Here is a 15,761-nt window from a genome sequence, read left to right as displayed (position 1 = left end):
GAACAACAAGGTGTTTGTTAAAGATGTATTAAACAACGTCACTGGGTTAAATGTATTTTAATGTTCAAACCCTCTGGATTTTTATTTTTATTATTTTTCTGAGTCAGATCAAGGTTCAAGATGTTTAGCAAAAGCTCCAATAGTAAGTAAGATATAAAGACAAACAGAAGTACGAATAAGATAAATGCAGTAATTTTATAACGCAAAAATAAATGATGAGGGTGACAATTAAGAAATAATCTTCTGTGTTACAATTGACCTTGAATAAAATATTATATTTATATCAATATATTTGGATTATAAAAGATAAATGTAATTACTGTGCAGGATGGTAAATTTATGTTATATTATAAATTATATGACTAAATGTTAATGGGGATAATTAGCCTTCTTAATATACTGCTATAGGTAGTGGAATAAATAATAGTGCATTTGTTTAATATAATATGTCTTATTGTTCATTGTCTGCCTAGAAACTAATAAAAAACAAATTGTGAAATAGATGTGTTTGTGTTGAAGTATAGTGGAAAAAAGTACTTGAGTGGATGTTGCTTTCCATCAAGATATTGAGGTAACAGCCATCAATGCTTTATTTCAAATGTGCCACAAACAGATTTAAACACATCTAACAAAATACATCTGAGGAGAAAAGCATATTTACTGTGTTTTTCCTCTAATTGTATTCCTTTTATTTATTAATATTAAACATACACCAATCTTAATACTGATGGTAACGCTGAACATATTTGTTACAAACTCATTTCACCTTTAAGACGCATGCTGCTGAAGGCTGCAGATTATGAAGATTTATGAATTTAAAGAAATGAAAAAAATAAAGAACATAATAATTTCTCCTATTAAATATTAAATCTTACCTTCCACAAACGAAAACGTATAACTTTTATTTAAATCTATGTAGGCTGCATTGAATTAAAAGATCCATTATCATTCATTTATACATTGTTGTGATCATATTTAGTGTCAGAAATAACATCTTTATATAATTGTGTTCCCTGTTTTTGTATCCATGAAGTAATCACTTGGGGAAATGATTGAACAACACATGTGTCACTGCAGTCACACGATACCTCCAACAGGGAGCATCGGTCGTGTGACCCTCAGAGGCTCTGTGAGTGGAAAACGCTGTGTCATTATCATTGTTGTGTGGGTGGTCACTCATGACAACACAGACTCCACAGGAACAATAGAGCTGCACTGCAAGACAAACGTGTGGGGAGACAAACTAGAGGATGTGGTGACTACTACTTCGTCGTAAGTATTCCAACTTTTTAGAAATGAAACCAAATTAAAGTGAGTTTTGGGAAGCTTTGTAGCAAACGGGTTTTAAGGACCAGTGAACTGTGACATATGTTCCAACATGCAGCTTCATGCATTGAGAGATTTTTACAACGTGAATTATTGTGTAAAACAGAATCTGTTAAAACCTGATTGTGGTAAGATCATGTTTCCTGCTTTTGCATTTTCTCGACAGGTGAGACTTGCTGACAATGTGGCTGATGATACAAACAGATAGAATAATAATCTCTGCCTGTTTTACACTGTTTTTCTGCAGCCTGCCGTATAGCGTGCAGGTGGATATCATCATGCTTTGGCTGCTCAAACAGGAGCAGCCCATCAGCCGGATGTCTGTCACAATGTAAAGGTGATCACTCAACCGTGTCAGATGATGCCAATTAGAAATAAGGATTATTGTTATTTTGATGGTGCAACTGTCTTTATGTTTCTCGTTGTGTAGGGCAGAACGTGTGGACAGTTTCCAGTGATGAGAAACCACCACCAGTTTAAAATGGCAGAGTCCTCCAAGCAGGGTGGACTGAGGAGAAGCCCTCATTTCTAATGATGCATCATGATGTGTGTCCGTTTTGCTTTGCAGTTGCTATGATGATGATTTGTCTGTAAACTCCCTGTTGGGAAGCCGGATAAAGTCTGAGAGCTGACAAGTGCAGCAGCAGCAGCGACGAGAAAGACACATGTTTACCAATTATACCTATTATGTGATGTAATAATCCAGTGAATTAAACAAATGGCTTCTTAGTTCATCTCTTTATCTGTGACTGTACTCTCTCAGGGAGAGGGTCCTCCTCTGGGATCCACTTTTCCTGAGTATCTGGCGCCATCATGTGGAAGAAAAATACTACGATAGATTTATAGATATATATATATAGATAGATAGATATAGATAATGCTGCATTTTGTCTTTCCTAGTTAAATAACACCATGCTGTTGCTTTATAAATATCACTCCGAAGGCTTATATTGAATACGCTCACAGCTTGAATGAAAACTATCTCACAACCACCTGAATCTGTAAGGAGATCCAATATGTTACTTTACTTGAATCCTCATTTAGATTCGATCTAAAACCGTTCAGTATAGAACGTTTGTCAAATGTTGTCCCAGGAACTCTCCAGTCCTCCGGGCTTTTTTATTGATTATTGAGAAAAGGGGAAATGTCAAGTTATATTTCCCACATGAGTTTTCATTGAAATGTTAGTGGATGTATGAATATCAGTCTGTTATCAGGTTTTGTTATGTTCCTTCTCTTCCTTCATAATTACTGGATGCAGCAGGTTTTCAGAAGCACATATTACAGCGATTAGACATCACAAACCAAAATCACACTCTGTGTAATATCACGTCATATCGTTTATTTAGAATAGAAAAAAAGCACAAGTGTATTTACATCGACATGTACAGGGGCATACAATACAATACAACTTTACAATAACGTCGTTCTCAAAAGTCTGTACAGGCTTAAAGTGACAAATGTTGAGTTTACAGTGTGGATCGATGAAAACGAGGTGGAAACTGTACAAACCTCTGACTGAAGGAACTGTTCACCTGAGCTGGTGAGGATGAGAAACATGATGTAAAAGTGTAGAAAATATCTCATCTGTCATTTGATATTTGACACATTTTCATAAGATCAAACACTGAGAATTATTAATAAAATCTGGACAGTGGTGTTTCTTCAGTACTTTTCAGTTTCCCAATAAAAACCCTTTAAAACGTCTTACTGCTGGAATAAAAAAAACAAATGAAATGTCTTTGTGTGACGTTTTACTTTCACATGAACTCATTTATTTCCTTCGGGACTCAGCCCCGTCATGAAAGCTTGAAAGTTTTCAGTGACACAGCTGACGGACTCCTCAGGTCGGACCTGCTCCTTCCTCACAGCTTCTTCAGAGGCCGCTGGAGCCTCCTCCTCTGTCTTCTCGGTCCTCTGGACGGATGGAAAGCCAAAGGTGATGTCCACCTGCGGCTGATACTCGTAGGAGGCAGCGTGGAGAAAGACCCCGGGCTGGGATGGAACGCGTCGCCTCTTCTCGCCCCTCCGATCCGGTGGGGTCCATGGCTTCTTTTAGGAGGCGGAAGTCTCACAGAACACAACAGCCTCCCTGTGGGGAGTGGAGCCTGCTCTCTTCCTTGTGTCCACTGTGTCCTTCAACAAAAGGGAGAGCCTTAGTGCCCTCTTCCCTTCCTCTGTGATGACCTCCAGCTGGTTGTAGAAGGAGTCCATCACCTCCCTGGATGTGACCTCCTCCAGGTCCTGCTGGATGAGCTGGAGGAGCTCACAGAGACTCTCCAGAGACGGCCCGTCTCCGTTCTGCAGCAGCCTCCTGATGCAGCTGTGCATGGCTTTCTCAGCCAGAACTTTTGATTTGAAAAGCTCCCCAATAAACCTGATGGTATTGATGGAGCAACAGGAGGGTCTGGCGTTGTTCTGCTCTTCTCTCAGCCGATCAGTAACCCTCACGTCCGTGACAGGCTCCAGGCAGGACTCCCCCTTCTGAAAAAATGCCCTCCCTGGCAAAGTTCTTCCTGAACTCTGCCTGGCAGTGTTTGACCAGCAGAGACCTGTAGGAGACGCTGGCTGACCGGTCGGACAGGGATTGGACTTCCACCTGAAGAGGAGAAAAGCATAAGGAAATATTAACACTAATGCAACTCACATACTAAGGAAAACATTGTGATTATTTATGTGTAAAGAATCACTTTATACAGCAAACACCAAATGCAGTGAACAGTGATCACTGTGTGCGGATTTTTATCCTGAACTCTAGATTAACTTATCATTTGATTAACCAAAGGGACGATTCATTTAGATTCATTCAATATTTCAGCTTTTCCTCAATTAACTTGTTTTTGATCATCACAAATCCTTATTTAAATGTTTTCTTTCTTACTATTTGAAAAAAAATACTTTTTGTATCGCTACCCTTCTAATTCACAACATGGGTCAAAAATGACCTGTTTTAATTTCCTATGTTATTTAATGCATGGCATGAGTGTTTCTTTGCTATAGCTCTGAAATCAATTTATTTCTTGAAAAATAAAGATCAATATTTCTGGCAATCAAAAACAGGATATTTAATGAATACCTGGAATATTAAATGATCAAATACATTCTCTCAAAGATATGACCCATGGTGTGCATTAGAAGGGGTTTGCATAGCTCGGTTATCAAATTGTTAAATTAATGTTACAACCTGCAAAAAAAGATAAACTTCTCAACTAAGTAAGAAACAGGATGAAAGTAGCTTCCAGTCCCAGATGCATCACTTACTGTTGAGAGGCGCTGGCACAGCTCAGCGGAGACTGCAGCAGAGTCTGCTCTCTGCACGGCCCTCTCGAACACCAGCTCCACCGCTTCCTGCAGGCTCTCCTCAGCGTCCAGCTCCTCCTGACTCAGAGCCGTCATGAAAGCTTGAAAGTTTTCAGTGACACAGCTGACGGACTCCTCAGGTCGGACCTGCTCCTTCCTCACAGCTTCTTCAGAGGCCGCTGGAGCCTCCTCCTCTGTCTCCTCGGTCCTCTGGACGGATGGAAAGCCAAAGGTGATGTCCACCTGCGGCTGGTCCTCGTAGGAGGCAGCGTGGAGAAAGACCCCGGGTTGGGATGGAACGCGTCGCCTCTTCTCGCCCCCCCTCCGGTCAGCTGGGGAGGGGGAAGTCTCACTGAACACAACAGCCTCCGTGTCACTAGGCTTCCGGAACATCTTCCTCTTCTCTCCCACAAGAGGAGTTGGCTTGGAAGTTAATTCCACGCTTTTCTTTTGTTTTGGGATCATATCGATTCAAATAAATCGTAGTTGTCTTCAAAGCAAATCCAAAGAAAAGAGTTCCGGTGAAAGGACAGAGTTCAAATAAATCGTAGTTGTTCTCCAGGCAAATCCAAAGAAACGAGTTCCGGTGATAGAAACGATTTCCGTTGAAAGATCAGAGTTCAAATAGATCGTAGTTGTTTTCAGTCAAATCCAAAGAAACGAGTTCAGGTGAGAGAACAGAGTTCAGGTGCAACCAGCAGAGTAGTCAGACGAGAACTGAGTGAAAAGTGAAAACTGACGGTTAAGGGACGACAGACTTCAGAGGTACGACGTCACCTAACCGTTGAGCTGTGTGGGGAGGGGGGGTTGCTACCCTGACCAGAGGAGATAAGTGTCGTCACAAGGACAACAAGACAATCAATTATATTATATTTGTATATTGAAATTGTTTTTATATTTCATTGCATTAGTAGCAAGTATTACATGTTCACTTATTATTACTTTTCTGGTGTCTATTTCTGACTGTTCCCTTTGCTGCTGTAACAAGGCAGAGGGTGTTGCTCCTTGTACAGTTTGTTGAGCCCTATGAGGCAAATTGTGATTTGTGAATATGGACTTTACAAATAAAAGAAAGTATTGATTTGATTCTGGGTCTATATCCACTGAGATGTTAAATGGGAAAGACAGTTTAGAAAGTTGATGGAATTATTACTATGACTCATCACTCGCACGTACACAACAAGAGTTATTCTCAAAATGTTTGTTAACAATTGTGACTCAGTAATAGGAGATTTCTCTATGAACAAAAGTCTTCACAGCTCAAACCCCCATCGTGCACAACAGAACAGATAATTTATAAAGTGGATAGAAGTTTTATATAAAGAGTTTAAGCATCAAAATAACTTTATTTTATGGATTTCAACTTGAGAAATTTGTAAAGTTAGAGTTTAAATGTGTTATATCATCTTAAATGAAACCTCTATTTAGTTCTCAAGTAAACAAATGAAGAGGACAACATGATCAGATTAACTCAACTTTGAGCTGCACTATCAGAAAATGTATGAATATCAGTCTGTTATCAGGATGTTATGTTTCCTTCTCTTCCTTCATAATTACTGGATGCAGCAGTTTTTCAGAAGCACATATCACAGCGATTAGACATCACAAACCAAAATCACACTCTGTGTAATATCACGTCATATCGTTTATTTAGAATAGAAAAAAAGCACAAGTGTATTTACATTGACATGTACAGGGGCATACAATACAATACAACTTTACAATAACAGCATTCTCAAAAGTCTGTACAGGCTTAAAGTGACAAATGTTGAGTTTACAGTGTGGATCGATGAAGACGAGGTGGAAACTGTACAAACCTCTGACTGAAGCAACTGTTCACCTGAGCTGGTGAGGATCAGAAACATGATGTAAAAGAGTAGAAAATATCTCATCTCTCATTTGATATTTGACACATTTTCATAAGATCAGACACTGATAATTATTAATAAAATCTGGACAGTGGTGTTTCTTCAGTACTTTTCAGTTTCCCAATAAAAACCCTTTAAAACGTCTTTCTGCTGGAATAAAAAAAAACAAATGAAATGTCTTTGTGTGACGTTTTACTTTCACATGAACTAATTTATTCCCCAACAGCTCTAATCTAAAGTGCAACCCTTGTTCTGAGCGACTGTCCCTCTGTGGTGCTGCTGCTGACGTCATCATAGCACCATGGTGGGCATGTGGTGCACCAGGGGCATCTGGTGCTGGTGGTGGTGGATCATGGCCGTCATCTGTGGGGGGGGGGGAGGGGACACGCGCGAGGGCACGTCCACGTTGGAGACCACCGGCTTGTGACGCGCACTCTTCTGGTGCGCGCGCAGGCCGGCCAGCTGCGAGTACGCGCTTTGGCACACGTGACACTTGTAGGGCCGCTCGCCCGTGTGCAGCCGGACGTGGTTGCGCAACGTGGACGACTGGCTGAAGCGACGGCTGCAGAAGCGGCACACGAAGGGCTTGTCCAGGGTGTGGATGCGCATGTGCGAGCGAAGGTTGCTGCGGGAGTTGAAGCCGCGGTGGCAGATGACGCAGCGCATGCGACCCGCAGAGGAGGAGGAGGAGGAGGAAGATGAGGAGGAAGAGGAGGAGGAGGAGGAGGTGGGAGAGCAGGAGATGTGGCCCTCACAGGAGTGGGATTCATCTAGAAGAGGAAACAAGGAGGAGGGGGGGGGGTTATTTAAATGTCTCAGGTGGATGCTTTGGCACAGAGGATGATAATCAATATGATTATGCAATATGACACTGTTAACTGTTTTGCATTTAGCATTTCACTTTTTACTTCACTTCTTGTATTTTTTATATATTTTTATTCAGGAATGTTTATCTCAAAATAAATGTTACTTTGTATAAATATTGGTAAAAAGTGAGTAAATAAGAAGTAAACAGTGAGTAAATATATACTGGTTTCCCATTTTTCATTGCTCTCCTATGCATGTTGCATTTATTGCGTTTTTATGTTTCTATGTTAATTGTTTGCACCAATAACCAGAGCAAATTCCTTGTATGTGTGAACGTACTTGGCAATAAAATACTTCTGATTCTGATTCTGATTCTGATGATCTACACACTATTTAGAAATTGAGTTGATGCGTAAAAGCTTCTCACCATTCCTGCTTTTCTTCAGGTGCTCTTCATCTATTCCAGGAACTCCAGGGATTCCCAGGAACGTGTTGTGTGTGTTTCCATACCAGACGAGAAGCTCCTGGTCTGGAGGGATGGTCTGAGAGGAGGAGGAGGAGGAGAAGAGGGTCAAGCTCAGTTCATAACAATGCCACATATCAACTTCAAATTGCATGACGAACAAACGCAATTCTCCTTTCTCGTCAGCAGGTGGCGCTTTTCTAAAGGACATGTAAATCCTTGCCAGGCCTCAAATAAAAAAATCCATGCACAGCCACAGTGAAGTATCAGGGCTGCTGGTGTGAACTTGTTCTCACCTCCACAGCCTTGTAGAAGATGCTGCTGCCGATCTGCACCACCTCCAGGTTTTGCTCCTGCTCGTTCCTGGCGCACTTGATGTAGGTCATCCAGCTGCGCTGATCCTCCTGACTGGCATCGATGAAATAACGCACCGTGCCATCTTCATTGAACACCTGACAACACAAGTGGAAAAAAATTATAATTGAATATAAAAAAACATACGATAAAATAGACATCTGATCTGATGAATCACATTTCTGGCTGTCAGGTCTTTTTTCGCAGCTCACCTCCCACATGAGGTTGTTGTTCTTGAGCAGGTCTACGTGCTCAGGGGACAGGACTCTCCCAGTGAAGGGACCCATCTCTGTCCCGGCCTTGATCCAGTTCTTTGAGAAGATGCCCAGACCTTCTCCGGGGATGGAGCTCTGCGCAATGATCACCTCGCTGGGCAGCACCAGACTGGACAGCTTCTGCACCTCTGCAAAGGAAAGGGAAGAAACGTGAGCATGCAACATACACAGGAATTAAACTACATCGAAGGCCTACATTTTTTTTAAATGTGCATAGGAAAAAAAATCACACAAATGTAGAATAATGTCGATAAAGCAGAGAGGGACGTCTGTGTTCAGAGCTTCTCATGAAACAGGATTTGCCGGAGAGATCCTGAAAGCAGCAAATGGACTGGATCTTATTTTGGTCACGAAATATTAAGCTACACCTTATCCTCCGTTTAATTCGATTATCTGGCTGAATTGAAAGTTTTTGTTGCGCACAGAAACCCCCTTGGAAAGCATTTTCATCCGCATCAGAAAGGATGGAAAAAAGAAAAAGAAAAAAGAAAAAAGATCGTGCGATTCTTTAATGTCAAAATCAAAGATTTTCTTTTTTTTTCATGTGAGGCTGCGAAAAAAAAGCAGTTGTGAATGGGGGTTAAATGGTCCTCTAATGCCCAGGGTCCAGCAATTGGTCATGCTTCAGATGTGATATTCATTAAAGTTTACTGGAAAAGAAACGGCTAATTCCAAATTCATTATCCTTTTAAGAACTTTGTAGCAATAAATTTGAGCTGAATGAGACTAGGACTTGTTTAAAAGACGAAGGAATTTCTGCAACAAAAAAATGGAAAGGCGATTAAATGGTTGACATGCAATGAATAGCATTAGATTTAGCCTTCACGGTGCATTATGCGAGGAACAGCAAATCTTTTAAGGGGAGAGAAAGGAGAAAAGCTCCGGAGCCCCATAGCTGCCAAGAGAGGAAAAGAGACTGTCCGGAGATTGATGAATGCGGGATAAGAGAGAGAAAAAAACCCGGGACATCTCAAAGAAAGGGAACTTTCTCTCCCCCTCGAGGTTTAAGTGGAAACTTTCCCAGGTCAAGCACAAAGTTAACCAAATGAATTTAATGCCCTGCGTCTTTCAATCGGCGGCAGTTACACGCCTAACAAGCCTGTGAGCGCCGGGTCCCGGAGCTGTGAGGGGGTCAATGCGTTAAATGGGTCGAAAGAAAAGCGGAAAAATGAGGGAAAATGTGGAAAAACGGCAACAAGAGAGGAGGATTCAGTTTGTGGACACAGGCTGCGGGCTGAGGAGAGTGGCTTTCTTTGACAGGATGGTGGAATGTCTCGATATTTCGTGAGTGGGAATCGTTGGGGACAAATTGGGAAAAAACTAGATAAATAAAAATATCCTTATGGATTTAGGTGAAACAGGAAAATTATCTGAAATCAGTGCATTCTTTATAAAATATCTAGTCGATATGTATTAATGTGTATTTGCTTTATTAAGCATATATGACTTGTTGTAACCATTACGCGCAACAAAATACGCATGATTGGACACCTATGTTTGGATAAAAACCTCAAATAAACCAGCATTTAAATAAAATACCGTCCAAACACACACAACAATAACATGCAACACTCAGGTCTAAAAACAAAACGACACTGTCCCATGTTAAATCAGCAGGTGAGCTTATACATACCTCCAGCGAAGGACTGCGCCAGCACCTCGGCGGTGAACGCGGTCTTGGGGCTGCAGCCGGTGCCCTGGTGCCTCTCCTCCGCCAGGTGTTCGCCCAGCACGTTCCTCCACCTGCCGTACAGGAAGCTGTGCAGGATGTCCGAGGTGATCACGTCCGACAGCGCACGGCTCGGACACTTAAATCCAGACTTGAGAGCCAGGGCGTCGGCGGGCAGCACGGAGCCCATGGTGCAGGAAATATGATGGGTTTTTTTTTAAATGGGGGGGGAAAGAAATGATAGAGAGGAAGAAATAAAGAAAAACAAGCGGTGCATCAACAAGTAGAGCGATGGAAGAGACGAAGAGGGTTTGAATTTAACCAAAAAAGAGGAGTGGACCCACAGAGCTGCTCTTATCAGTGCGTCCTCCTGCTCTGGAGAGGCTGTGCGTAAAAGTGCCTTGTCTGGCTGTGAGGGTCTCTTTATATAAGTGGCTGAGTGACCCCTGTCTAATTACTTATTAATGACACACCCCTCGCCGTGTGTGTGTGAGTGTGTGGACCTGCCTGCTGCACACACACACACACACACACACACACACACACACACACACAGAGAAAGCGAGAGAGAGAGGGAGGGGGGAAGTTATTTGTTATATAAGTATATGTTGTTATTTAACGCAACATTTTTTTTGCGCAAAGCTGCAAATGCATCAGAGCAGTTCAAAATAACAACACACACAAGTGAACTTCTGAATATTAAAAAAAAAAAAAATCGAAAACCTGCAGGATAAAAAAAGTATCAACCCCTTGAAAAGTTACGAGGGTTGTGAATAAAAATAAAGATCATCAGAAAACGAGAATAAGCTTTTTTCTTTGGCCAGGAGGAATGTGAATGCGCGTAATTCTGTTTATACATGTGCACAATAAACGGGATGTTGGGGGAAAAGATAATAAATAATAAGACAATAATAATAAGGAGGAAAAGTTTGATGGGGTGGATGTCCAAGCAGAAGTGGGTCATTGAGTCTGGGAGCTGCTCGCCTATTTTTTTCTCATGGCACTTCTTATTCATGCGGTGGTGATATTAATTTTTGTGCGTGCGTGCATTTGTGCATTTGTGCATGCGTGTGTGTGTGTGTGTGTGTGTGTGTGTGTGTGTGTGTGTGTGTGTGTGTGAGGAGCGAGCGCGGGAACAACAAGAATGGAAACAAGCTCGACGTGTTTTTTTCTCCGCAGCATTGTTCCCCTGCACAAAAATGCAAAGCTGCTTTGACGTGCTGGTTCACTTTTTGTTGAGGTATAAGCGGTTTAATATTCATGGATGTTCGCGGGGGCCCCCCTCCCCTGTATTGTGACAACGTTTAGATGAGTATATACGGGGGCCCCTTTCTTCTCCGCAGCCACTGTTTTTTCCTCTTGATGGACCGGGGGGCTCGAGTGGGCAGTTTTCCTTCTCTTCCAGCAGAGAGGACATCTTTATTCCATCCCCGGCTCGCAGGTTCCCTATTCAGCTCCCTCTCCAAGTAATGTCAGGGCCCTGGAACGGTGCCGCAAATCAATCTTCCATGGTGTTTTGAGGGCAATTTGACATCCATGCACTCTCTCCTCCTTTCACCGCACCAACTACAAGGAGGATTGTCCGAGCAGGAGCAGGAGGAGGAGGAGGAGGAGGAAGAAATGGGGAAAGTTGTGCGCCCTCTTTCTCTCCATCCCTCTGGACGAATATGGACTGTGGCAGTGAAATGAGAAGAAGTAGATATGGCCCCTAAATTCAATAGCTGATCTTTTTTAGTTTTTTTTTATTGTCATTATTTTTGTAACTCTGAGCTGCAGAGATAGTGAAAAGGCAAGGTGAGTGACAGGGCACGAAAAAAGATTACTGTGGAAAAACAGCTGCTTTTTATGAGCGGGCCCCTCCTACGTTTTGCCCCCCCACCCCAGCCCGCACCTCCTGTTTCCCAGATGAAATTTGCTCTGCTCTTTTCAATGGGATCCTTTCTCATCTAGATTGATTTACATTTATAGCATTCAGCGCACAAATCCGAGGTAAAAGGCGCGGGGACAGCGGGGCGGGGCCGCTTCTTTATTAAAGAGGAATTAAATGAATTGAATTGCGGTAACGCATGGATTTGATTTGCTTATTTATGCGTTAACCTGTGGCTTTATGCGGGATCCGTGTAAAGCCGCGGCCGTGTCAGCGCAGGCAAATCCAGCCCCGCTTAGCCGCTCCATTGTAAACCAATTTAAACCCTTCTGCTGTCCATTTAAAGCTTATCAATTTTCATGTGGATGATTGACAATTATTGCACAAAGAGTGCGGTAATTGTTTCATTTCAAAGCGAGCTGCTGGGAGAGCTATCAAAGAGCAGGGTCTGTTTGTGGGTAAATAGCAGAGGGGACGCCCCTCAGCAGAGAGAGCTGCCGATGGCCTGCAGGGAAACACACTCTGTGCCCGAGTGAGAAGAATAAGAAACACTTCAAGACCAAATTAACAGATGAGGGATTATTTTCGTTTTTTAATTTCTGGGATTTTCTGTTTTTCTTTCATGTGTTCTGCTCCATAACACAAAAGTAAGAATGTAGTAGTATTTGCTAAACAATGTTATAGCAAAAAATAGAAACGACATTTTTAGCAGTAAAGATAAATAGGTTGAAAAAAGAAGAAGAAAAGGTTCAAAATAAAATAAAATGATTAAAAAAAATAAACGATATAACGTTAAGATGTGTAATTGAAAGCTTCAAAACATAAAAGGTAAAGAAATATGAAGAAAAGGTTAAAAAAAATTAAAATGAACGGTTAGAAAAATAAAGATAAGAGGTTAAAATTGTTAAAAGGTCCAAAAAATGTAATGAAGTTGTTGAAAATAGTAAATAAAATGTTTTAAAAAGCAGCCTAACCTAAACCTTATCCCTGATTCATGTCTAACACTAACCTGAACTAGTAGCTCAGATACTTGATTTTACTCAATAGAACCAGACTGGGTTTATGCTGGAAGAAATCCTAACAACAACCAGTACACACAGACACAGACACACTTCTGCAGCCAGCTGGGGGAGCGGAGGGAGGGGAGCGGGTGCAGAGTCTCCAGGGATGCTCCGCAGGGTCATTAAAAACAGATTAAGGTATCTGCCACAGTGTGGTGTATACTGAGGATCAGCTTATCTGTAGCAAAGGTGAGAGGGTGCCCCCCCTCCCTCATCTCCCCCTAAAACTGCTTTTATTCCCCCCTAACTCCTCTGGTTAGACAGGACAGGAGGAGACAGGACACCTGCTTGGTGTGTGTGTGTGTGTGTGTGTGTGTATGTGTGTGTGTGTGTGTGTGTGCGTGTGTGTGTGTGTGTGTGTGTGTGCGCGCGCAACTCAATTTACACAGAATGGGAAATGTGGATTACATTTAGGCAATCATTTAAACATTATCACCCGATACAGTATAATTAAAAATAAAACACTATATTCATTAGATCAGTTGTATTTTTTTCTTCATAGGTGGAAAGTTACTCAGTATATTTACTCAAGTACAATGGAAATACATTCAGGTACTTGTAATTACATTTTAAGATGCTTTATATACTTGTACTTTATTGTCTTTGGAGTCAAATATTTAGTAACTGATAGCTTTAGAAACAGCAGATTCAAATAATCAACTCATAACTAATGATATGTTACAGATCAAACTATTTACAGCAGTATTTAAGGTGGTTGTAATAATCAGCAGCAGCATTAAAATGATACAGATTAATGCATCACTTATGATCTGATGTATTTCATATCACTGTGAAATTGGTCGTTCTGCTTAATGAGAAATCCATATTACTTTTGACACTTGCAGTATATGAAGCATAAATTAGTTTTCTACACTGTTGACATTTTAAAACTATACACAAACATTGTGCAGATGAACAAACTGGTCAAGAAAACTCAATGAGAAATCCAGGGGGGGCTATCTGTCCAAGTAAAAGTAAAAAATCATATCTGTACTGCAGTAAAAGAACAGTAGAACCAAGATAGAAGTGTAGTAAGGTAAAAGTATTAATGATGCTGAATGACTATTTTAATACTTGTCTTTAAGTATGAAACTTAACTTGGTATTTTAATAATAAAGGCCTTATAAATAAGTTTTATAGAGCACTTTATAGCATAAAATGCAGCTCAAGGTGCTTTTCATAAAATAGAACACTTAATGTTGATCATATTGAGCGAGTTAAATCTTCATCTGCAACGTAACTAGTGATTCATTAAATCAACCTCATGAAGCGAAAAGTATATTTGCCTCAGGAGTATAAGGACAGCAGAAAGTGCAAATACTTAAGTTAATCACATGAACAGCATTTGAGTAAATACAACTCACACCAACAGAGTATTACCATTAAAATAATGTCTATCTTTTGAGTATACACAAAATACATAAAAAGTATTCCTGCAACATTTTAAAGTGTAAGAATACTTAATACATAATTTTTAAAGTTATAGATTGTGATATTGTTGCATTTGATGGTAATAAAGTAGTTTTACAGCTCAAAATGTCCTGCAACTTTGTTATTCAACCTGAAGATGAATATTTTCTCATTTGTCCCTGAACACTAAAATCCCAAACTGAACTACATCCTCTGCCTGTTAAGACGAGGCTTCAAATGCAGCATGAAAATATCCCCCCCGCAGGAGAACAGTGTCTCCGACAGACCGATATTAATAACTGCACCTCTCGACCTCAGCGCGGGAATGATCCTGGAACAACTAAATTATTGGACAGCCATGATGGACCACCAGGTCAGAAGTGTCCACGGGGACGGTGCCTTTTAAAGGGAAGAGGATCAAAATCAAGGGCTGGATTTGGAAACAGCTGCACGGCATCAATGCAGGGACCCGTATGTGGCAGCTCAGGGTCCACTGTGGCAGGAGCTTCCCCGCTGAGCGCAAAGATGTGCAGGGACAAAAGCTGGAGGAGCTCAGGAGGGGGTGGAGAGGAACATTTCACTGGACAGGAGGCTGAGAGAGGAGATGCTGCTGCGGGACAGTGAGGGGACGGACACATGGAAGAGGTGGGACAGGGACACATGAGACATGGAAATGTGGGATATGTAAGGATACTGAGGGAGGGGAAAATGAAAAATTATTGAAATTTTATTCTGTAGTGTCCAACAATTTGAGTTAATACCTATTTGTGTGTTTTGACGATTTAAGACTTGACAGATGACTGATACATAGAACTAATGTGATATTAAAGATTAAGCTTTTGGTAAAAGTTTTAAAAATTGACAATGTAATATGGGGCAATTCTTTGTCAGGTTATTGCGAAATGGACGTTAAAAATGTATCTTAAAATGAGCAAGAACAAGAACTGTACATGAACATGTGCAATACGGTTATATTGTCACAGGTGTAAAGACACTGGGATCTGTGTGGTGATGTGACGTGTGTTTGACTCATAAAACTACATTCAAGTGTTAAACAGTGCAAAGTGTTGCAGTTAACATTAGGAGTTTTTGACAATAGTATAATTCAACCACAAGAGCAGCTAGCGGAAAATTTATTTGAATTTGAGAACTGGCAGTAAGACTATAGAAAATATAGATTTTCTGCTTATAAAACATGAAAACACAGTTGACTCTATTTATCATTTAGTCGTATACAATAGAACTGAGAGTTTCCAAGGTGAAACGGAGAGGATTCAACACTGAGCATCAGAATACAACAGAAGACATTCAAATAATTATAATATTAATCAAACAGAAAATCAGCTTAACAGTACACAATA

The 15,761-nt window shown here is 41.0% G+C and overlaps 1 protein-coding gene across 2 annotated transcripts; it reads right to left on the bottom strand.

The window, feature by feature from the left end:
• Positions 1-6,785: 6,785 nt before the first annotated feature.
• Positions 6,786-10,252, bottom strand: LOC133013928 (PR domain zinc finger protein 12-like). Of its 2 annotated transcripts, none has more exons than XM_061081013.1 (5): positions 10,027-10,252; positions 8,331-8,521; positions 8,061-8,216; positions 7,722-7,843; positions 6,786-7,308 (listed from the first exon to the last, which is right to left on the bottom strand). In XM_061081013.1, exons 1-5 carry the CDS (start codon positions 10,250-10,252, stop codon positions 6,786-6,788), a joined length of 1,218 nt encoding a protein of 405 aa, XP_060936996.1. The 2 variants fall into 2 exon arrangements, with proteins under 2 accessions (XP_060936996.1, XP_060937003.1); XM_061081020.1 differs by having other exon boundaries at positions 6,786-7,264; positions 7,729-7,843.
• Between the last annotated feature and the right edge of the window lie 5,509 nt (positions 10,253-15,761).

The sequence above is a fragment of the Limanda limanda genome, chromosome 1 (assembly GCF_963576545.1).
Source record: "Limanda limanda chromosome 1, fLimLim1.1, whole genome shotgun sequence".
NCBI lineage: Eukaryota > Metazoa > Chordata > Actinopteri > Pleuronectiformes > Pleuronectidae > Limanda > Limanda limanda.
The sequence above is the reverse complement of the archived record's forward strand: the minus strand, read 5'-3'. Positions and strand labels throughout refer to the sequence as shown.

What these genes read in the sequence shown, in the direction of transcription:
- LOC133013928 (XM_061081013.1), bottom strand. Translation starts at nt 10,252, where the DNA reads ATGGGCTCCGTGCTGCCCGCCGACGCCCTGGCTCTCAAGTCTGGATTT. An exon ending in GGCGCAGTCCTTCGCTGGAG is followed by an intron (nt 8,522 to 10,026) that starts GTATGTATAAGC and finishes TTTCCTTTGCAG; the next exon opens with AGGTGCAGAAGCTGTCCAGT. An exon ending in ACAACAACCTCATGTGGGAG is followed by an intron (nt 8,217 to 8,330) that starts GTGAGCTGCGAA and finishes TTGTGTTGTCAG; the next exon opens with GTGTTCAATGAAGATGGCAC.